Raw genomic sequence first — 24,394 nt, forward strand, 5'->3', positions numbered from 1 at the left:
GGAAAAATTGCCCCAAATGAATGAATGAATGAATGAATGGTTGTTTGTCTATATATGTGGCCCTGCTCTCTTGCCCGATGACAGCTGGGATAGGATCCAGCATCCCCCTTGACCCTGGGTGCAGGATGAGTGGAAGAAAATGGATGGATGGATTAATAATAAACTAAATAATTTCATAAAATATATCTATCATAATAGATTTATAATTAATTATTACAATGAATATATTGACCATTTCTCTCTCTGCTATGCTCTGGTGAAAAGCACAAACAACAAGGGGCAGCTTCAACACATCTCCTTCTGTTGCGCCTTGCTGTTCTTCTCATCTACTTTTCAACTGTGGCCTTTGAGCCCGTCGTGACCCGAGCTTAATGCAACTTCCTGCTGGATGATAGCGGCAGCCAGGAGTAGCTGATACAGCCAAGAGTAACACACACATGCACACATGGACACACACACACACTCGCTCTCCTTCTCTTACGAGAGACTAATCCAGAGGGCTGTGCGTACATATTCTACGCACACAACGTCCTAAGTGGTTCCAGAGGAAGGATTCTGTTGCAAAAACAAACATGACGAAAAGCAAATAAAACTTTTGTTTTCACACGGTCATTTTCATCCGCGGCTCTCAATTCACCTGATGACTTATTAATCTCCTAAACGAAATAAACAAGAAGAAGAGGAAGAAAAAGTCCCATCCTGCCAAGCACAACACTGCGTCACTTCAAAACAAGTGGACAAAGCTGATCAAGGAGGCACAGGTTCCTTGTGGATGTTCTGGAACTCTTGTAACACAGATATTTAAAAAAAAAGATTCAAAGTGTAGTTGGGATTTTTTTTACTTTCTTTAAATAAGTAATGTTTTTTTATAATATATATTGTTGTTTTTTCATACCAGGTCTGGGCTGTATCGTGGGTAAAATACCAGCATGATCATCCCGGACATTTTTGTCTACCAAAGTTCATTGTTAGTTTTGTGTTGGTGTTAAAGGAATAAAGTTAGAACTCTTCCTTCTCACACCGTAAGTTTCCTAATCTGATAAATATCATCTGATAGTTGCTTTGTCCCCCGAAAGTGCAGCTACCCAGCTGTGAGGCAGTGCAATGATATTTGGGAGGTTCCTCAATGTTTATTTTTCAAACTTAATGTTGGATTATTTGGGTATATTTGCATTGATTGTAAAATGTCCATGCACTCAGACCCATGAAGAAAAAACACTCAGCTGTAAAAGAATAAGAATACCACCTCTTGACTTTAATTTTAATTCCTGGTAAAATTCAGCATACTTTACCAGAAACAATGGAAGACACAAGGACAAAGACAGCGGGAGGTTACTGAATACAGCTGAGGTTGAGATTCTTAATCTATTGATGAACACATGAATGTAGAATATCAGTTGTCACTGGATTTAACGATTACATGACAGTTTGTTCTTACTGCGACAGGAAGACAAAAAGAAGTGGAGACAAACCAAAACACCAGACCCCTGCGATCGAACCCTGACGTCTTTATAACCTCTGACTTTTAGACGATATGTAATTTAACATGTATCATTTCAACATGCGTCACGATCCGATACTGATCTCAACACTAGGTTTCTGCGACGAATACAATTTCAGTTACACTTTTTTTTAATATCCCATCATAAATTCGCCAAGCAGTCAAAGCAGATTGATACGAGATTGAGACAGACCACAGATTCACGTTATGGCTTCAATAACCATTAATAGCAAGGACAATGAAGAAAATGATCAATAATAGAAGAAGTCATGAGCATCACTATTTCTGTTCAATAAGACACAGAGCAGCAGATCATTTCCGGAAGACACAAGATCAGCGAGATATACTGTGGCCTTATGCATGCAAACCGCAAAGTTCAACAGATACAACATGACATAAAACATTCTTGAACAAAAATGAGGTTGCAATATTGGATAACATTGATACCGTTGTGATATTTCTGCCATATGATTTGTTTGTTTAAAGCCAGACAGACATCAAATACTGTTCCCTGTTTGGTAAAACGGAAGGGATGGTCTAAGAGAGACATTCATGGACAGCACGCAGCTGACGGGCGGTTGTCGGACACTTCTAACACACAACGCTGCGCTTTTAAAAGGCTACATCACTTTGCGGGGCGAGATTTGTAAAATAATCATTCTGAATTAATACGTCCCCCGATGGTCTGCAATGTGGAAAGACAGAATTTGTCGTGATCCTGCCGCCAACATATAAGACAAAAGACAATAATTCAGCCGTGCAGGCAGGACAGTGAGCGGAACCAGTAGATTCATATGAGATGAATATAGATGCTAAAGCTTTCTTTGAATACTATAATTATCTGGCCTGAACTGTTAAGGGCTTTATGCCCCAGGAAGGGCCATCCAAACAGGTGCCAAATAAGGGACCAGACAATGTGCGACTCACCATAATGAATAAAAGATTTAGTTTACCTTTGCCCAGCCGCAGGTCACAGGGGGTTCCCCTGGATCCAGGCCAGGGGGGCGGGGCTTGATGGCGAGCAACTGGTGGTCGCCCCAGCCAGGCACAGCCCGAAAAGGATGACATAATCCGTCTTCCCCTGGGCTCACCATCCATAGGAAGGGCCAAGGGGGTCGGTGCAGTGTGAGTTGGGCAGTGGCTGGAGCAGGGGACCTTATTGGTCCGATCCTCCGCTGCAGAACCTGGCTTTGGGGACATGGACTGTCCCCTCTCTGGTGGGGAAGGAGCCTGAGTTGGTGCGCCAGGCTGAGAGGTTCCAACTAGATATAGTCGGACTCACCTCGACGCACGGCATGGGGTGTGGAAACAGGCCTCTTGAGAGGAGCTGGGCTCTTTTTTACTCTGGAGTTGCCCCTAATGAGAGGTGCCAGGCAGGGGTGGACATATTGATGGTCCCCCCAACTCAGTGCCTGTAGGCTGGGGTTCAACCCGATGGAAGAGAGGGTAGCCTCCCTCCGGCTTCAGGTGGGGGGAAAGGTTCTGACTGTTGTTTGCGGCTATGCACCAAACAGCAGTTCAGTTTACCCACCCTTTTCGGATTCCGTAGAGGGGCTGGTAGAGAGTCCCTATTTTCGGGGCTGAAGTTACTGAGGCAATCAAAAAGCTCTTCAGTAGCAGGGCCCTGGGGGTGGGTGAGGTCCGCCCTTGGTTCCTCAAGGCTCTGGATGTTGTAGGGCTGTCCTGGCTGACATGCCTCCGCAGCACTGCGTGGACACCAAAGACATTGCCGCTGGACTAGCAGACTGGTGAGGGACCGTGGTGGTAAAAGGGGGAATCGGAGGTGTATACTGGAGTACTGGAGTACCGGAGAGAGGGGTCATGGAACAGTGGATCAGCTCTATACCCTCAGCAGGGTCCTCGAGGGGGCATGGGAGTTTGCCCAACCAGTCAACATGTGGTTTGTGGATCTGGAGAAGGCATTCGACCGTGTCCCGTAGGCAATCGAGTTGGGGTTGCTCCAGGACTTTGGAGTACCGAACCCCATTATACGGGCTGTTCGGTTCTTGTATGACCAGTGTCGGAGCTTGGTCTGCCAGTTGAGAGTTGGACTTCGTCAGGGCTGCCCTTTGTCACTGATTCTGTTCATAACTTTTGTGGACAGAATTTCAAGGTGCAGCCGGGGTGTTGAGGGGATCTAGTTTGGTGACCACAGGATCAAGTCTCTGCTTTTTGCAGATGATGTGGTTCTGTTTGCTTCATCATTCCATGATCTCTAGTTGTCATTGGAGGGGTTCGCAGCCGAATGTGAAGCGGCCAGGATGAAGATCAGCACCTCCAAATCCGAGACCATGGTGCTCAACCTGTCATGCCCCAAGTAGAGGAGTTCAAGTATCTTGGGGTTTTGTTCACGAGAGAGGGAAGGAGATCGACATGGGGAACGGAGCGGCGTCTGCAGAGATGCGGACTGTGTACAGGTCTGTCGTGGTGAAGAAGGAGCTGAGCCAGAGGGCGAAACTCTCAATTTACCAGTCGATCTGCATTCCCACCCTCATCGATGGTCATGAGCTGTGGGTAGTGGAAGGAAGAATGAGATCGCTGGTGCAAGTGGCCAAAATGAGTTTTCTCCGCAGGGTGGCCGGACTCTCTCTTAAGGATAGTGTGAGAAGTTCGGACATTTGGGAGGAGCTTGGAGTACAGTCACTGCTCCTCTGCATAGAGAGGAGTCAGATGAGGTGGCTTTGGCATCTGGACAGGATGCCTCCTGGAAACCTCCCTGGTGAGGTTCTGGGCATTTCTAACTGGGACCCAGGCGGTGGCAGATGGATGGATGGATCTTTATATATATATATATATATATATATAGCAAGCGAGAGATGTAATTCACATTATTACAAGCAAAAACTACCTTACCAACCTCCCTGTGACCCTTGAATGTAAGCCCACACCTTTGCTGCAAACAGGTAACACACAGATGGGTCTGCTGACTGAGCCTTCTTTTCTCTCTGACCTGTTGAGGTTAAGGTTTGATTTGTGAGGATTTCTGGAACTAAACCACAGCTTACAGGCCAGCTGTCTTCTAACTCTCTCATTCCTATAGTTTCTATAGTTCATTCCTATACTTTTTTTGCCCCAATATTGATGACGAATGTCTTCCTGAAACATCCCTGTGGCTAATAATCTAAAACATAAGATTCAACAATGCAAAGAATAACCGACAAGATGGATGCAAAATGAAAAACTGTGTTGCAATCTACTGGGATCGCATTTTAAATAACCACATTGTTTCCTGTGGGCGAAAATTAAGGAAAAGGTAATGCCGATCAAAATCCTGCAGGTGATTCACATTGCTGTTTCACTAAAAAAAGAGGGGGCTCCTGGCTGGCCTGCCCGTAGGACATTCCCTCCACCACTGATAATACGCGGTGTATTACAAAGTGCAGAATGCAGTACATGATATTACATTATTTTTGTAACATTGTGTAAATTCAATTTGATTCGAAAAATTGTTTTTCAGAGCAATTGTCTATGGAGGTTCTCAGTCATCCAGGTCATGGTGAAATATTTTTGAATTTCATCACTTGAAGACATTTCATCCCTCATCCCATCTTCAAAACATCTTCGAGTGAAGAAATTCAAGTCCAGTTGCCACGACAAGAAGATTTCAACAAGAATTTACTGGGTTTTTTTTTTTTCATTTTGTTTTTTTTTGAAATTAAGGTTCTGTTATTCAGGATTATGACTTGAATTGATGCATGGGAATTCTATACACTTTGCACCTGCTCACCGACGGCTGGGGTTTCGGAGATGACACACAATAACCTGTATTCAGAACTTGCAAACTCGGGGAGGACAATATACAGTATCCCTTCTTTACACTGAGTCCTTTGCTATCAACCTTTCACCTCAGTTCCTGTAGATTTTATCTGCATGCACTTTATACTGTATAGTTAGTTTGTTTGTTTATTGTGCACTTTACTGCTAATGTGCACTCTATTATAGTTATTTTGTTAATCTCGTGTCACCATGGAAAAGTGAGAAACGTTTTGTGATTTGTGGTTTGGTATCAATACAATGGCAATCGTAGAAATGGCAATCTGCTTGTCAGATTTAACCAGGTTATTTCACTTCCAGTTTGAATCCGACGGGCGGCCCTGTTCAGAACAGGATGCAACCAGTCATTGGTTAAAGTGGTTTTGTTCAATTAATGTAGTTCTTCTCATGCTGCATTTACCACTTACTGACAGCGCATCCATCAGAGATGCCCGGAAAACGTAATCCCTCCTTCTACGCTCCGAGGCTTTGTTTACCCTTTTACAGATTGAAAGTGTTCGCCCTGTCTCATTGGTTCCTCTTCTCAGCTCAGTGAAACTACAAAAGGATGACATCCAATGCCGGCAATGTAGACACCGCCAGGGAGGGTGAGGGGACAGTGGCCTTTCGGTTCTGGTCGCTGCCCGGCAGGTGTCATTCTGCCGTCACCGTACACCGCTTTCCTCAAAATGTTCCTCGGGCGCTCTTTAAGTCCTGTCGGTCCTGTGACTCATATCGACCAAGCTGACCACGCCGCCGAGCCGACGGATGTTTTTGTGTGTCTCGTTTTGCGCGGTGAAGGGAATGATGGTACGCTCCTCCGCCTGTGCAAGACTCAACCTTTTGCCGTTGTTGAAAATGCTGGAGTGTGTGAGCAGGGTCACAGTCTGGGGACCCACGTGCTCATCAGTGGCTACTTCATGGGAGTCCGTGGCGGGATTTGCAGTGCTTGTGTTGCCGCTGCAAGAGCAGCAGAGGATTCTGGCAGCGGGATGGACGATAGCCTTCTGCAGACCCCGGCGGGCGCTCTCACTGACAAAGCAGTACAGAGCTGGGTCGGCCACACAATTCAGAGTGGTCAGCAATAGCGATAAGTGATAGTAGTTGAATATTCCTGGAATTACAAGAACACAGAACATCATGTAATACTGCCTGTGGAGGTTCTCAGTCATCCAGATCATGACTAATTATTGTCAAAATCTTCTTTTTTTATTTCAACTGGACTTGAATTTCTTCACTTGAGGACTTTTCATTCCTTATCCAAGAGTCTTTTTCGGTTTTAATGGCCTGTGGGGAGTGTCCGAATATAAATGCCAGGGTTGTGGGCGGGTCTAAGTTATGATGGCTTGTTATGCAAATCGGAGAGTTGATCGTCAGAAAATACATCCAAGGGGATTGTTATACTAATGGGGGTGTTAAGTGAAGAGGAAGGGACAACTTTTGGGGATTTACCTGGATTAGAATCTAAAAGGGAGAGGCCAAACTTCTTAGAATGTGAAACAAAAGACAGAAACTTGTTGGATCCCAATGTACTGAGGCTCAGGTGGAAATTACTGGGGGTTGGTTCTGGTGGTGGATCTTTCTGGGGAGTTTTGTTGGGGTCAGAAGGGCCTGGACCATGTGTGCCTATCCGTCCTGGTATTGATCTCAGAATGGTGTTGCATGTATACAGTGGGGAGAACAAGAATTTGATACACTGCTGATTTTTCAGCTTTTCCCCAACTTACAAAGCATGTGAGAGGTCTGTCATTTTTAATTGTAGGTACTCTTCAACTGTGAATGATGGAAACGGAATCTAAAACATAATCCAGAAAATGACATTGTATGATTTTTCAATAATTAATTTGCTTTTTATTGCATGACAAGTATTTGATACATCAGAAAAACAGAACCTAATATTTGGTACACAAACATTTGTTGGAATTTACAGAGATCAGACGTTTCCTGTAGTTCTTGACCAGGTTTGCACACATTGCAGCAGGGATTTTTGCCCACTCCTCCATACAGATCTTCTCCAGATTCTTCAGGTTTTGGTGCAGTCAGAGGGCAATATGGACTTTCAGCTCTCTCCAAAGATTTTCTATTTGGTTCAGTTCTAGAGACTGGCTAGGCTACTCCAGGACCTTGAGATGCTTCCTACGGAGCCACTCCTTAGTTGTCCTGGCTGTGTGTGTCGGATCGTTGTCATGCTGGAGGACTCAGCCACGACCCATCTTCGAGGCTCTTACTGAACGAGGGAAGTTGTTGCCCAAGATCTTGTGATATATAGCCTAATCCATCCTCCCCTCAATATGGTGCAGTCGTCCTGTCCCTTTTGCAGAAAAGCATCCCCAAAGAATGATGTTTCCACCTCCATGCTTCACGGTTGGGATGGTGTTCTTAGGGTTGCACTCATCCTTCTTCACGGCGAGTGGAGTTTTGACCAAAAGGGCTATTTTTATCTCATCAGACCACATGATCTTCTTCCATTCCTCCTCTGGATCATCCAGATGGTCATTGGCAAACTTCAGACATGTGCTGGCTTGAGCAGGGGGACCGTGTTTGCGCTGCAGGATTTTAATCCAGTAGCGTATTACTAATACTTTCCTTTGAGACTGTGGTCCCAGCTCTCTTCAGGTCATTGACCAGGTCCAGGTATATAGTTCTCGATGCACCGTGAGGTGAGATCTTGCATGGAGCCCCAGACCGAGGGAGATTGACCGTCATCTTGAACTTCTTTCATTTTCTAATAATTGTGCTAACAGTTGTTGCCTTCTCACCAAGCTGCTTGACTTTGGTCCTGTAGCCCATCTCTACAATTTTATCCCTGATGTCCTTACATAGCTCTCTGGTTCTTGGCCATTGTGGAGAGGTTGGAGTTTGTTTGATTGAGTGAGTGAGCAGGTGTCTTTTGTACAAGAGTTCAAACTGGTGCAGTTAATATGGGTATTGAGAGGGGAACAGGGGGGCTTCTTTAAGAAGAAGTAATAGGTCTGTGAGAGCCGCAATTCTTACTAGTTGATAGGTGATCAAATACTTGTCATGTAATAAAAAGTAAATTAATTATTTAAAAATCACACAATGTGATTTTCTGGATTTTTGTTTTAGATTCCGTCATTCACAGTTGAAGACTACCAATGATAAAAATTTCAGACCTCTACATGCTTTGTAATTGGGAAAAACTGAAAAATCAGCAGTGTATCAAATACTTGTTCTCTCCACTATATGTGCGTATGTATGTATGCCCAACATACGAAAACTCCCCACAGGTCATTATAACTGAAGAAGCCTCCCGGATGAGGGGCGAAATTTTTTCAAGTGAAGAAATTCAAGCCCAGTTGCCACGAGAAGAAGACTTCAATCATGTAATACTCTGTTTAATTTTTCTATTATTGGTCAGAATTTGACTTTTTTTCCTGCTATTAACCACTCTGAACTCAAAGCCCTAAAGATAATCACACATCGTCTGCCCCCCTACACTTGTACTTTCACTAAGTCTTTTATTCATAACAACCCCTTTTATTTTTGCTGCTATCATCTATTTTTATGCTGCTATCATCTATATTTATCTATTTTAAGTTCTACGGTGCACATACTCTGTCTATTTAAAATGTATGTGCCTCTTTTTCGTCCGTGCCTCTAGCTGGGAGACCCGACAAAATTCTGTTACGTTCTCATTAAGCAATGAAGAAAGTCTTGAATCTTGTGCGATAATTTCAAGACCAAACCAAGACAGCCAAAAAAAATTATTTCAATTCCATTCACAAAATATACCCTCAGGTAACAGGATAAACTTTGCATCGAGGGAACCATACCTGTGATGAACTTGCAGTCCCGCTCCAACAGGGTGCGCACCAACAGGAAGACGTGATATGGGGAGAAGCAGACGAGGAATATGAGGATGGTACTGCTGACCAACTGTCTGATCCTGATCTTCTGATCTGGTTGCGTGCCAGCACTCTGACCCACGGCACGAAGGACACACAGATAGCTGATCTACGTGGATAAAGCAAGAGTTTATTGCCACAAGAAAACAACATTAAAACCATATGGAGGGGAAAAAAAACAGGCTAAAGTGTATACAGACATAGTTGGCTTACCAATAAAATTGCCAGCGGGAACATGAAACCGACTGTGAATCGGTAGTAGTTGATGGGGTATTCCCACTCCTCCATGGGGTAGTGCTCGAAGCATACCGACTGGTTTGACCTATCGCGACTCAGTTCTTTGTGGCGGAAGAAAACCACGCCTACCACGATCTCCTTTAACCAGATGATGGAGCTCACAAGCCAGGCTGCTGTCATCGAGCGAAGGGAGGTGTACCTGCGGACAGTGACAGGTCGTAGATTATAATAATATCATCTGAATGGACTGATGGCATCCACATTTGGATGGTCACTGTTAGTTTATCAGTTAGTTATTTCAAAAAGTGCACGACAGAATGTGCAGAATAACCTTAAAGGATGGACCACAGCCAGGTAGCGGTCCAGGCTAATGCAGCACAGAAAACCAATGCTGATGTAGATGTTCTCGTAGAGGAGGAAGCCACACAGTTGACACAACCACTCCCTGTGACTCCAGTCGTCATCCTGAGACAAAAAAGTGATACTTGAATCAACATTATCAGTTTGCATAGCACACAAAATACTTATTAGAGTGTGAAGGATTAAAGTTGATGATCCCGCTGTGCTATTTTAATACATGTTTATGAATAAATGAAAAAAAAAATGTGTATTAGATGCATAAAACCCCCTACAGCTCTTCCTAGACAAAGACATGCGCCCAAACCCTGAAATAAAAAGGAAGATAACTGTGACTAACACCGTTTGCGGTTAAAAACATTCTAATATCTGGCTTTCTTTTAGTCTTTTTACTCTATCTTTCTCTCTCTCTGAGGTATATGCAGCTGTCTCATTCACTGAAAGAGAAACTTTAATAAAACTGACACGCTCCTCAGCATGGCCATGTAGATTGGTGATCACGCACACATCTCCAAAAATGTCTTCTACATCACTATTCATTTATCAAATGTTGACTGGTGGTAAAATGCAGGCCACCTGTGCGATACGCTTGCACTTACAAAATTAAAAGAGCTGCCACAAGAACTAATGCGGAAAGAAGTGAGGGATGTGTAACTCATTTTGAGGCCTGTGTGAGTCATAAGCGGTACAATGAGCGAAAACAACTGCTGCTTCACATTCCTTTCGTCTTCTGACAGTCACAACCTTAGCGTTTGCATGAAATAAAATTATTTTTTTCCTGCAAAACTGTGCCCGCTGTGACCCTGCAACGGAGGAAAGACAAAGACTTTTGTTGCATTTCGATGAAGTGAGTACCTGAAAAAAGTACTGGAGCCAAAGGGGTAGTGATGCCAGGTACAACAGATCCGACACTGTGAGGTTCAGTAAATAAACCCCCAACTCGTTCTTCTGCTTCAGCTGAAGTGCGGCATGGTACAATGAGTACACGTTGGAGGGAACGCCGATCTGGAATACAGAAGATCGGTTATTGTGGTTTTCTGAATTACCAACGGATACTTCCTTACATGTGAGATGTGCGCAATCCTACAGCTCACCAAATACAGATAGAGCCATTAGCAGCCTTTTCAACCTGTAATTTGCAGTGGCCTGATGGGCAAGTCTGTCCACTTATTCAATTGACCTGCTGTTGATGATACGGAAAAAAGATACATATTTTTCGGGGGAAACAATTGTCCATGCTAGCTCTTGTGCAACTCCCAAATCTGTTATAGTCTTATAATCATTAAATTTGCGACAAATGAGCTGGAACCTCTTTCGTTCCTCTTTCCTTAAACTCCATCTTTGAATGCACTCAAGATTTTTTATGAGATGCTTTGTTACAATTTAGTAAGGCGCAAACCAAACTTTCAGACTGAAGACTTCAGGAAGGGACAAGCACTTTTTCAGGCCTAGGCGGCCTTTCCCAGCACTGGCCACAGCTGTGGGCCACAACATGTGTATTCAAGGCTTAACATTCTTGACTCCGTGAAAATATTCAAGAATTCATCAAGTAAGACAGGCAGGGGAATAAAAATCAGCTTTCCGTTGTGTACATCATGTTCTGAAATTAAACTGGTGACAGATTTATACATAAAACAGGTATTCATGTGGTGGGACATTTGGGAGTAAGGCAGCAAGCACTATTAATAGGTCACATTTCTCCGGTAAGGGATATACTGGCTCTTGGGAAATGAAGCTGTCAACCATAATCCAGATCCAAATACAGAAGGCCTGACTATAAAACCCATCACACACGCATACCACGGACTCAAAAAAAGCTTTCATATACATGTTAAGACTTGTGCATTCATCATATTGTGACAAATAATGCTGAGACGTTATGAGACATCATCATCATTTAGGGGCAAATCATTCGCTGGATGTCATTTTCGGATGTTGGTTTCTCTTACAATGGGTTACGACAAAGAACACATCAATGCAGAGCCGAAGGGAACATATTTATGATTTTTTGAATCGACAACACAACAAGCATTGTTTCATGCTTTGGTTGGTTTTGACTTTTGTTGGACAGTGAATGTACAGTATCAGCCACAACATGACATCATTGCATATGGAACTGGTGGCGTGACTATTTGGTGACAAGTGGATGGCATCAAATAGTTTCCACTGCCATTTAAGAAGGAAACAGACACTGGATGGAAAATGATGGAACTATTAGTTGGAATTGCAGTAAATAAAATAATCTCATTTAAGGGTGGAGAGTTAAATCATGATCGTATGAGTCTGTTGGGGTGAGATACCGAAATGACACACTCAAAAATAACCAATTAGGTCTACCACTGGAGGACTTATGCACTAAATTTGAACAAATACAGAATATCATGCGATAGAGCAGTATCTGCTCTAAAAAACAGTGTCAAATTCTCACGGGACCAAATAAATTGTTTTTTGTGAGGGACTTGATTAACTGACTGCTCATTTTAGACTTAGAAGCTGGGATCTCATACTGCGAAATGATTTTTCAATTGAAGGGGCTTCTTGTTAAAGAAGCTTGTAGGTTATCATCCCTTTGGGTTTTTGTTTTTCTTCCATTAAAGAATTTAAATACGGGCTTTTTCCCCCAATTTTTAAGGCACACCCGCACTTGGCATGCATTGTCACAAACACTCACCAATAGTACGAGGATGTAGACGAAGGAGAAGAGGTACTGGTGGATTTCATGGCTGATGGTGCAGTTAATCATCCCTTCCTCTAGCATGATGAACACCATCACACTCCACTTTTTCTCTTGCTACTTCACTTTAAACATTAACATCTTCATCTTTTCATTTTTTGTGCAACCCAGCACAGCATTGACCCCGAGCAAATCAGTCTTTATGTAGACTGGAGGATTTCAGATTGTCTCAGGTTATTTTCACGTTTGTCTTCATTGGTCGGGTGATCTGGCTCCATGAAATCACCCTGAAACACAACAGAGATTTATCATTTTAGTATTCTATATTAAAAGACTATAGACTATATTAAAACTGAAATTAAATTTAGCAATTTTAACAATACACAAACAGCTTGGTGGATTAACTCACTGACAAGTCCTTTATCCTTATGACAAATTCCTCACAATAAATAGTGAAAGGAAATTGTAACATCAGTAGAATGAGAAAGTGCAGAAGTATATACAGAGAAAGCAGTTAGCAAAGACAAAGTGGGATACTGAGAGGACTGAGGAGAACACACAGGAGTACAGGGAGATACAACGTAAGGTAAAGATAGAGGTAGCAAAGGCAAAACAAAGGGCGTACGATGACCTGTATGTTCGGTTGGACAGTAAGGAGGGAGAGAATGATCTATACAGGTTGGCGAAACACAGAGATAAAGATGGAAAGGATGTACAGCAGGTCCTGGTGATTAGGGATAGAGAGGGAAATGTATTGACAGATGCTAGAAGAGTGATGGGACGATGGAGGGAGTACTTTGAAGAGCTGATGAATGTGGAAAATGAAAGAGAGGCAAGAGTAGATAAGGTGATTATTGTAGACAACAACGTAGCAGAGATTAGTGAAAGTGAGATGAGGAAGGCATTGAAGAGGATGAAGATTAGAAAGGCAGTTGGTCCTGCTGATATACCTGTGCTGGTGTGGAATTGTCAAGGAGAGGCTGCGGTAGAGTTTCTGACTAGATTATTCAACAGGATCTTAGAGAGTGAGAAGATGCTTGAAGAATGGAGACAAAGTGTGATGGTGCCTATTTTTTAGAATAAGGGGGATATGCAGAATTGCGGCAACTATAGAGGGATAAAGTTGATGAGTCATATAAAGAAGTTATGGGAAAAAGTAGTGGAAATTAGACTGAGAGCAGAAGTCAGCATTTGTGAACAGCAGTATGGCTTCATTCCTAGAAAGAGTACAACAGATGCAGTATTTGCTTTGAGAATGCTAATGGAGAAGTACAGGGAAGGCAAGAGGGAGCTGCATTGTGTTTTTGTAGACCTCGAAAAATCACATGACAGGGTGCCAAGAGAGGAGCTCTGGTATTGTATGAGGAAATCTGGAGTGGCAGAGAAGTATGTTAGACTGGTGCAGGACATGTATGCTAGCTGTGAGACAGTGGTCCGCTATGCTGTAGGGGTAACAGAGAAGTTCAAGGTGGAGGTGAGACTCCTGATTAGGTTAGACAGGAATCTCCTTGGACCATGATGTTTGCAGATGACATTGGGATATGTAGCAGAGAACAGGTCAAGGAAAACCTAGAGAGGTGTAGGTATGTGCTGGAAAAGGAGAGGAATGAAAGGAGAAGAAGGACATCACAACGCGCCTATGAGACCAAAATGGGGAAGAGGCCAAAGTGAGGTCTTCAGACTTAATGGGATGCCTTGCCAGTTGTGTTGTAATAAAACAATGGTCCAAAGGCAAACTAGAATTACTCGATGTTTCCATCCATGCACTAACAGCCTTTTTTAATATACTCCATGTAATGAGGATGTAACAAAAGGTATGGCATTACAATGAAGAAATTGAATAAGTTCATCTTTTAGCCCCATATTGAAAGAGATCTCGCTCTAAAGAACAAAAAGTAGAAACCTCAAAGGGCATTTTATAATACCATGGTGATACTCTGTGGCCCGACGAGGAGCGTTGCCATATTGGGCTTCCTGTGAAACCCACAACTGCGTCCTGTGCTCTGTGTCCTCTCTCTACCAAACTTAATCTGAAAATATCGTAATGCGTTAAGGACACTTAATATCCTTGAATGACAAATTGTTACATCTCGATGTCAACAACTGAAATCACAGAGAGAGTTTGGGCCCAAAGACTTTAAAGATCTGTATTAAAACTGAAGTTACATCAGGTTAGATAAGTGGTTCTGGATAATATTATGTTTAAATTAATTTAACAGGTAACAGGTATGCTATCATACTATACCTATTCGAATGCATAAACATAGAACAAAAAAGTCACTCTTAGGGTCCAGAGCATTACAACAGCCATTGTACACATTATAAATAATAAACAAAATGCACACAAAAAAAAAAAATGGGTTACTCCCTCCCATCTCCACAGGAAATCTCTAATAAATACTATCTCAGCAGGGACAAAAACATTATCAGAGACTGCTCACATCAGGGCCATCGCTGGTTTGACATTTTGACAGCTTAGGGGCCCCAAAAAGCAGAACCAGTAGGTTCAAGTTTAATGTTCAAAGTCAGCTCTATAGTCAATTTCACCATATATACTAGACATACAAAGGAATTTGTATTCCTTGTATTCCTGTATTCCTAATTTCTCACTTTCCCCCGGTGACATGAAATGAACAAAATAATAATACTAGAGTAGACATTAACAGTTAAGTGCACAATAAATAAACAATAAACAATAAACATTAACTATAAAGTATCTCTCACTCCCTCGCTCTCAGACACACACACACACACACACACACACACACACACACACACACACACACACACACACACAAACACACATTTATTTATGTGAATGTATATATTTCATATTATGGTATAAGTTTCATGTTGCTATTGCAGTATGGAAAAGGGGCTTGGAAAAAAGTTTTTTTTTTCCCCCCTACAATACACAGCTCTAGCTATTTAAAAATAGTTTTCCATACAACATCAACAGAAATGGACTTATTTTATTATCTAAGGCTTTTAGCTTCTAAGGACAAAATAGGGAAAGAAATAGAATTCATTTTCTTGAGGTCATGTTGAGGCTGATGGCTGTTAGCTGTTAGCTCAATGTATTTATTATACCATAACGCATCAGCACAATTCCTCTATGTGCCAGCAAGTAGATTTGTTGCAATATTGAAACCGCTCACGCATGACCATTTCTCTATGGTATTTACTGTTGATTTCTTGCACAGAATACCAGTCCAGACATCATAATCATAAACTCCTGAAAACCTTACTGCTACAGCCAGTCTTAATGTGGCAAACTGTGCTTCCGCTGCTGCTTGTGCAGTCACAGCAAGTTTGTTCTTTGACCAAACCCTCAACAAAAAAAATCCCATATCTTCACCTTTGGATTGATGTGCACAACTTCATGATATTGTCCCCTGGAAGGAAATAAAACTCATAAATAAAAAAGTGGCTCATGCACAAATACATAAATATTTCAATATCAACAGTCCAGCCTCGGTAACCTCAACTTACACTATCTACTCTCTACTCAATGTGACCGAAATATTATGCCTCTCCAAAACCTGCCAAAGAAAACAATATTTTGCTTTTTTAGTATTTTTCAATTGTTTGTTTGCTTGGCTTACTTGTTCTACTGTATGCTATTTAGTTGAGTGAATTATTGCACATATAACTGAGGAGTTTTTGTTTCTAGAACGTCCGTCGACAGTCAGATATAGAAGTGACCTGAGAGTGAACTGAGATTATGAATAGCTTCTGAAATTGACAATTCAGTCGATAGAACCTAAATTGAATTTCTTAGAATGGTTACCAGTAGATAATAACATCGGATTAAACAGTTTAGTCACTTGAACACACCACACATGAATTATGTCTCCGACTGTGTCTTTATCTTAAAATACAAAGATGGATAAACTTTACAGCCATTTAAAGTCAGACTAACTTGTGTTGCTGTGGCTTGAATGCATGAATACTTAGTGCAAATTCAGAGATTTTTCCTACTTTCCAAAGTCAGGTGTTGAACTCCTCTCACAACCTCAGCAATACAGTGAGGATGATCCTTTGCATCGGCAAAAAAAAAAAAACACCTGATATTTTCATTGCCTGTTTCACAAATTTTGTTGCAGGTTAAAGCAGAAACATTTTAAGTGAGTTTTTAACATGTAAGTCGCACATAGTCTATAATATTGGTTACTGATCGAAGGAAGGTGTCGCTAATAGCCGGACCTGTTAAGGAAATCAGTAAGATGGAAATGTTAGGATTTAAGGCATCATTGCATACAGAAAAGACAGTGAACCCATGGCACTCTGCTGAAATTTAAAGGTGAATTGCTCATAGTACAATACAAGTATTACTTTAACTGTAACCCGTGTGGATTTACCTAGCTGATATTTAATTCTGCTGCTAAAATCGCAATTATTCCAGTAGTTTCATACTGCCAGAACAAATACTTAGCAGTTGAAGTGATGTTGCTTTAATATCAGTACAATATTGCAAAAAGCCATAGTAAGTTACAATAATGAGCAACTGCATGAATGCCATTAACAGACAGATTAGCTCCCACAAGGAAAACACAGTAAAAACTATGCAACGGTCAACATTGTCAGAACTAGTGCTTTCACGTTCCGTTCATGTTTATGTCTGACATATCACCTTGCTTCAAAATTCTGTTAATAATGAGGAAACCAGACAAGTGATGCAATGTACTGTCATTGCTTCTCTAAAACTCTCCTCAGACAGCACATTGCCAAAGTGAACTACCACTTTATAACAAGAACTGTTTGACTTCCTGTTTCCCTCTAGAAATCTTGATGGCAAAATGTTACTTCAAATGCATAGATATTTTGACAGTTTATCTTGAATCTCCAAACTGTAATCAGATGCAGGGGTTTTGATGATGTCCTTACATTCTCAACTACACAGCTGAGACTGTGTTCACAATTTACTGTGAGATCTGGTCATAAATCAAGACCTCCAAACACTTTGGTTTATTTTGGATAATTGGAAAAAAATTAAACCATATGTGTATGTTGTCAGAGCGGTTCATAAAGGTAAATAATGATATCACACAAGTGAACCTTGTGTGAAGAATTTTTGGCAGAAAGTGAAGTGAGAGGCTGAGAGATTAATTGAATCAATGATGAGGGAAAAGTTGTAACTGCTATTGTGCAAGCTGATGTTTTTCCCCCCTGTTAGCCTCCTTGAGCCACCAACTGGGAATCATTGTCAGCGCAAATAAACAGAGCGCTGAATCCTTAACATCCTATACACACACAATATAAACATTGAAGCCTTCTACATAAATTAGCAATGATCCTGCAAGTGTCACTGTTAGTATAAGCAACATATTGCAACAATCACCACTTTGCAACTAATTTTTAATCCACATTTTCACTGATGTGACAACATCTCTCATATAGTAAAAAGACAACATATACTGTAGTTGGGCCTTTTTTCAGCAGTTCAATCTCTACTGAGTGACACCTAGCCTTTAATGCAGAGTTCATTGCAAGTAATAAGATATGCAAATTTCTGTGTTTTTCATCACTTAAAAGCCTATTAAGCTATGGAAGGTCACATTTCCCATCCTAAAATAAGGCAATATTTAAAACAGTTGTTTACAAAACTATTACAAAATGAAGCCACCACCTCTGCCAGCTTGCTGATGGTTTCGTGTACAGAGTTTACACACGTACCCACAGAGTTGTACAACCACTGTTTGTAAAGCATTGAAAAGTGAATTAGCTGTGATATCAATGCCTTATAAGCTTTAGCCTTGAGCAACAGCCACAACTGAAAAAGAAGGGAAGCCTCAATGAAGTCTGGGTTCAATGTCAGCATTCCGCAAGTGTGATGCGAACCACTATTCATATCCTGTTTTTGCAAGGCAGTTTTGTAATTACATAGAAATTGTCTTTGGGCTTTGAGGTGTGTGTGTGTGTGTGTGTGTGTGTGTGCGTGTGTCCACAACAGAGTAAGTGAGCCCTTCGTTTATGACAGATTTTCCTCTGATCTTATCATTTCAGCTGCATTTCTGCATTGACCTCAAAAAAGTAAAATGATTATCTAAGATACAGAAAACTACTTTGAAGACATCCTCTTTGCAGACATTTGTCACAGAAACCATTTTAGCATTGATTCAACTATCAAGTTCTGTACATCAGCTCAGCTCATCATTTAAATGGGTTGGTTAGTCGTCATGGTGACATGAGCAATGCCGGCACAGAGAGAATGGAAAAGGATTTTGATAATGCAAACTTTGTTTACTTAACACATTGGTGTTGCGGACAAGTCTTATGTTTATTGCAACTAAATCACAACCAAGTCCAAACTGCATTTTAGCAGCAGCATCACATCCGATTCAGATCCTCAACAGATTTCGATGTACTGTGAAAAATAGCACAAAAATAAAAAATTGTGACAAGGGGAGCAAACTATGAAGCTAATTCTTCAACAACATTTTAGAAACTATTAATACGTACCAATTGTACGGTGACCTCATACATAGTAAAACATGTTGTTGCCGCTGCAGCCATTGGAATATTCTGCTCTTTGTAACCACAGACAAATCAAAATCATTTGCTTTGACCCTACCAGGTAGTTAAATTTGATGTGACTTCAATTAGTAACCACTAATGTTCAGCGATACATTATAAAAAAAGTGGTTGTACACTGCACTCATGTAGGAAAGCTGTTTCATGCCCCCCTTCTGAACGCATCTCGGGAAATATTTCAAATAAATAATAATTTGCAAAATCAATATTGGGGTTTTATTTGCCTCTTTAAAAACCCTGCACTGCCTCTGTGGTCTGTTGTTTACTTTTTAATCACAGCTCTTTCTCTTGACTAAACAAGAACAAGCCCCGAATCATCATTAAAAGAAGGTAGAGAAGCCATTCTCTCAGTGCATGCTCCCATCTGTAAATTGACTACGAGACACTGCTAAATCTTAAGCAAGACTCCTTTAAAAACAGCATTGACAGTGCTTGTGGACAGATCTGAAAGGATGGACAGGTACTTTTAAACCTGCGGGTAGGTCATTAAGATATGGAAGTTGTAGTACTGTATGGAATTACTGGTATTACAAATGTGTTTGCATGAGCAATTATCCAACTCATAAACTGATTTAAGGCAGACCATTGTTTGACATAGCATAATGAGGAACCTGCAGGTTAGGATTATAGTTACTTGTATTACGCAAACAGCAATTCACATTTAGCATGATGTATTGGTTTAGACACCAGGATTAACAAATTAACCAATTTCCTTCAGGTCAGTAGCCTAATATTTATTCCTGAGGAAGGTAGAATAACATTGCTGCAGCTTGATCAGTGACCCAGACAATGGTAACCATGGCAACATCAGCAGCTCGTAAATCCAATGTTCTATCATTGCTATGGGCAACATACTGCCATCGCAGTCATTCGTCTTCCTCTGACATGCAGCTCTGTCAGGTCAACCTTCATCAATAACATCAGTATTGCCAGTCCCATATTCTGCAGGTTGGAACTAGACCTGACACCTTCCGCATCGTGAAACTACACAGAACTATAAATCACATCCTTCTTCGATAAGGTGGTCTCATCTCAAACATCAACTCACATCTCAGTGTCTAACCTTTTCTTTTTCTTGCTGGGGAAATACGTCATCAAGCATCTTATGGGTAAACAGATGGTTAACTGTTGTCACCTGCCCACAGTTACATATTGCGATCTGGAGCTCCAGCTCTGGGTGCAGCCCCCTCCACCAGTGAGCCTGATTGAGCAGGTGAATGATTCCACTTGCTGCTGATCAGGCCTTGTCAAGCAGAGGATAAGAGGGGCCTGCTGCCAGCACTTCGGTGCCAGATTGTTTGTTTCTTGGTAGTTCATTACTCCCTGCATTCTTTGTTTTGCGCTTCTTCACCAGCTCCTAGTTCCTGTGACCTCTGATGCATCTCCTTTCCAGCCCTTCCTGTCACCCCTGGCCAGCTCCTAGTTCCTAAGACTCCTATGAAATTCCCCAGGAGACAACCCAGAACCAACACAGCTCTTGATTCACCTTCCTTGTCAAATAAACCCCTTAAGATGCCCTACCTTGCATTTGGGTCAGGCACACCTTCCTTAAACATGACAGAACAATCTGGCCATTCTGACCCCGCAGGCACTCTCAGGAGAGCCCTATCTGACAGAGTTCTCTTATCCACTCACATGATGCTGTTGCCCGGTCTCTCAGTCAAGTCAACAAGATAGGACTAACCAGCGGTTGGATCACCTCACTCAGCTGCTTCTGATCCTCCGGTCTAGCCCATCTCCTTCACCTACAGTGGCCCCCACTGCTCCGCCAGGCTCCCAGGCCCTCACCACTTCCCGAGATGCCAGCTCACCCCCCATGTGGGGGGTTTCTCTAGCAGTGAACCCTGGCCATCAATCGCTCACCACATTGCTTCCTCCACGATGATGCCAAGATTTCATTTGTCTTTGGACTCTTTTCTGGCAAAGCCTTAAGATGGGCCTGTTTCCAGGATCCCTCCTGCTTTTAAGGAATTCATTCAAGAATTCAAATAGGCCTCAGTGAGGATTCTGATCACACACTGCCCCGTCAAGCAATCTTAAACAAGGTCAGAGAACGGTTTCTGAATTTTCCATTGAATTTAGAGCATTTGCTGCTGCATCTGGGTGGAACACTCCCGAATTTAGGAGAACATTTTTTCACGCATTTAATGACTCCTTAAAGGATGAATTGGCTTCCTTGGATGAACCTGAAACCCTGGATGGACTAATATCTTAAGCTATCCTCCTTGATAATTGTCTAAGGGAGTGAAACAAGGAGAGAAGCAGACGACAGGTCATGCACAGGACTAACCACTCATCTTCTCCGTTCTTTCCCCCGTCCAAGACACATGTCACCCACCCTGAATCCAGAACCAATGCAGGTCAGTCAGACCTGGGAGCAGAATGTGATCGAACACTTTTCTGTCCTGCAGTCCAACATTGAAACCATTCCTCTGTTCACACCACTGAACGTTTCTGCTCTAAACGGTAGAGCCTTACCTCGGATCATCCACAAGACCAAGCCCTTAGAGTTGATGATTTCTGGAAACCACCATGAACAAATACCCTTCTACATCTTCCCCATGTCACACTCAACCATCGTTCAACCCGCACCTTAACTGGTCTGAGCTCAGAGTCCAATCATGGTTATCTAACTGCCTATCATGTTGCCCGCAGAGTGCCATCCCACTAAGTTTACCACCCACTAATCCCGAAGAAGCTGACGTATCGTCCAGGTGCCCGAAGTGCACCAAGCCCGATACTCTTTATCGTCAGTTCTACTCAGATGACACAGACAAGACCCCAGCGTCCATCCTGCTGGCCAACTGCACTGTTGGGGGTCTCTCTTGGGCCATTGAAGATGTCGTCAACCAGGCACTCCAGATGGAACCAGACCCTGAACTGGTCCATCCAGCAAGACATGTGTCCCCACCTTGGCCTGCTCTCATCTCATCCACTGGGCCCACTCCTCCAGGTTTTCTGCCCCTCCAAGTATCAGCTGAACCATTGCCCTAATAAACCGCAGCTTCTGGTGGCCATCCATCCAGAAGGACATCAAGGACTATGTTCTCGCGTGTCACATGCAACAAGTCCACCCATCAACCAACTGCAGGACTCCTTCAACCTCTGACAATACTGAAGAGACCCTGGTCAAATATTGGCAACGACTTTGTCACTGGCCTTCCCCCTTCTCAGGGATGGCCACCATCCTCACCATTGTGGACCAGTTCCCCAAGGCGTGGTACCTTTCCCCCATCAGCCCTTCAAACACCCCAACTATTATTCAAGCATGTTTTCCATCTCCTCAGCATTCCCCAAGAAATTTTATCCAAACATGAACCTCAGCACACCTCCCAGGTGTAGAGGCAGTTTTACCTCACACTCAATGCTGGGGCCTCCCTCACCTCAGGTTATTATCCCCAAGTCCCTGAGGCCGCCCTCAGATGCCTCACACCCGCCAAGCTCTCTGAAAGGAGCCACTTTCACCCCTGGGAATATGCTCATGAGTCGCACATCTCCTGTGCCACTGGTCTGTCCCCTTTCGAGGCCTCCCTTGGCTACCAACAACCACTCCTCCCCACGGATGAGACAGATCGCCACCACTTCGGTCCGACACCCCATCTTCGTCTGGTCCGCTGGCGGTGCTGTAGCACACCTCCCAGCAAAGCCGCTGCTTTGCTGACCAGAGGCTGACTCCTGTTCCCATCTATTCACCTGTGCAAAAGGTCTGGCTCTTATCTCCCAACATTCCCCTGAAATCCAACTCCCCAAAATTGGCCCCTACATTCATCGGTCCATTTGAGGTCCATAATCAGCCCCTCTGCGATTCGCCTCCACGTTCATCTGACCTTCCATGTGTCCCAGGTCAAGCCTGCCCATGCTCGTACCTTGTGCCCTCCTTCCAAGCCCCTTCCACCCGCCCGGAATTTGGGATACCCTGCATACTCCAGCGGACAGACTGTCTATGCCTGTCACTGTCAATACCTTGTGGATTTGGAGGGCTATGGCCCTGAGGGCTAAACTTGGGTTCCTTGCTTCTTCACTTTGGATTCAGCCATTTTACTTTGAATTATCGCTCTGACCGCCAAGTGGCAGCCAGTGGGGGGTGCGATATTGGAATCCAGGTCCAGGGCTCTGGGTGCAGCCCCCTCCACCAGTGAGTCTGATTGACCAGGTGAATGATTCCAGCTGGGGGTGCCGGCACACCTGTGGCTGGTCAGGCCTCATCTTGCCAGCCCCTGGTTCCTGTCACCCTTGGCCAGCTCTTCATTCCTGAGACCCAAGTGACATTCTCCAAGAGACAACGTGGCCCCAGCACAGCTCTCCATTCACCTTCCTCATCAAATAAACCCCTTAAAGTGCCTTACCTCCTGAGTGTCCTTGCGTTTGAGTCAGGCACACCTTCCTTAAACATGGCAATAAGGCTGCACTTAAGTACCAGAATCCTGTTTCAATCTAAACAAAATCTTCTTGACACATATGAGGGCTGAATTAACATTCCCTGAACACTTCAGACGGTCTAAATGCATAAACAAAGGATTTTCTTGTGACCCCGGAAAAGCAAAATAAGTTTGGGAATAAATGAGTGTAAAGAAAATAGAAAAACAGGGATGTGTCGATGTTTTATACAATGACAGTTTTGAATCTCCATTGAGTATCCAGTGTTCATTCAACTGTGGTCTATGCTATTCATTACAGAAGTCAGAAAAGTGGTGACTAATCTTGAACTTTATCTATCCATGACGTTGATGACCAGAAACACTTTCAGGTTCAGAAATATGCAAGATAAGAAAATTCCCCCCTCCTCTGGAAAAATGGCACACTTTTTCATCCAGTAAGCCATAAATCAGTTTGGTCTTTAGGGTTTGCTCCCCTACTTGTGAATATCATTGTCCAACCATCTGTAAAGAAGAGCAACGTGTAACCAACTCAGATGCCAGATTGATCAAGTAACACAAGGTCAAAACAAATGGTCCAAATAAAATCTTAAAATGTTTGGAGCAGAGTCATATCTTGAGACCACAAATGCCTTACTCTTACCCTATTGAGGCTGAGGTTGAGGCTCATTTAATCCTGAAGGTTAAATACAGGTTTGTGTGTACTGGAGTACATGTGCAGATTTCTGACAGTCCTCTGGCTTTGTGATGACCACATGATGAGAAGAGATGAGATGTGTTTAATGATCCCATGCTTGGGAAATTGTTAAGCAGCAGCAGCAAGACATACAAGGACAAGACATTGACAAGCTAGCTAAAAATACAACAAAAAAATAAATAAAATGAATATTCTCTGAGGTTTAAAAGTAAAAAGTTTCTCCATATTTACCAATACACAGGAATAAATAATGAGCAAAGTGGAAATATGAAGTAGCGCAGTAACTGATCAGTGAGATATTATACAGGGTTAAGGCATGAGGTAGGAAAGATTTATTTACACTTATGCCCATCTTATAGAAGTTCACATAGATGGAAAAAAAGAGTAGCAAAGTGAATA

At 42.6% G+C, this 24,394-nt stretch overlaps 1 protein-coding gene across 1 annotated transcript in view; it reads right to left on the reverse strand.

Moving 5' to 3' along the window:
- Window positions 1-1,261: 1,261 nt before the first annotated feature.
- The window catches only part of gpr68 (G protein-coupled receptor 68), a 28,360-nt gene continuing 5,227 nt past the window's right edge, over window positions 1,262-24,394 (reverse strand). The window contains exons 3-8 of the mRNA XM_086161026.1: window positions 12,386-12,675; window positions 10,570-10,719; window positions 9,689-9,822; window positions 9,334-9,556; window positions 9,049-9,229; window positions 1,262-6,368 (exon numbers count right to left, since the gene is read on the reverse strand). Of these exons, the coding sequence (XP_086017152.1) occupies window positions 5,962-6,368; window positions 9,049-9,229; window positions 9,334-9,556; window positions 9,689-9,822; window positions 10,570-10,719; window positions 12,386-12,484 (1,194 nt within the window). The 5' untranslated portion in view covers window positions 12,485-12,675 and the 3' untranslated portion in view covers window positions 1,262-5,961. The remainder of the gene's footprint in view (window positions 6,369-9,048; window positions 9,230-9,333; window positions 9,557-9,688; window positions 9,823-10,569; window positions 10,720-12,385; window positions 12,676-24,394) is intronic.

This window comes from Fistularia commersonii, chromosome 15 (genome assembly GCF_037954325.1).
Source record: "Fistularia commersonii isolate RoL2024-O1a breed Wild chromosome 15, RoL_Fcom_v1.0, whole genome shotgun sequence".
NCBI classification, from domain to species: Eukaryota; Metazoa; Chordata; class Actinopteri; order Syngnathiformes; family Fistulariidae; genus Fistularia; species Fistularia commersonii.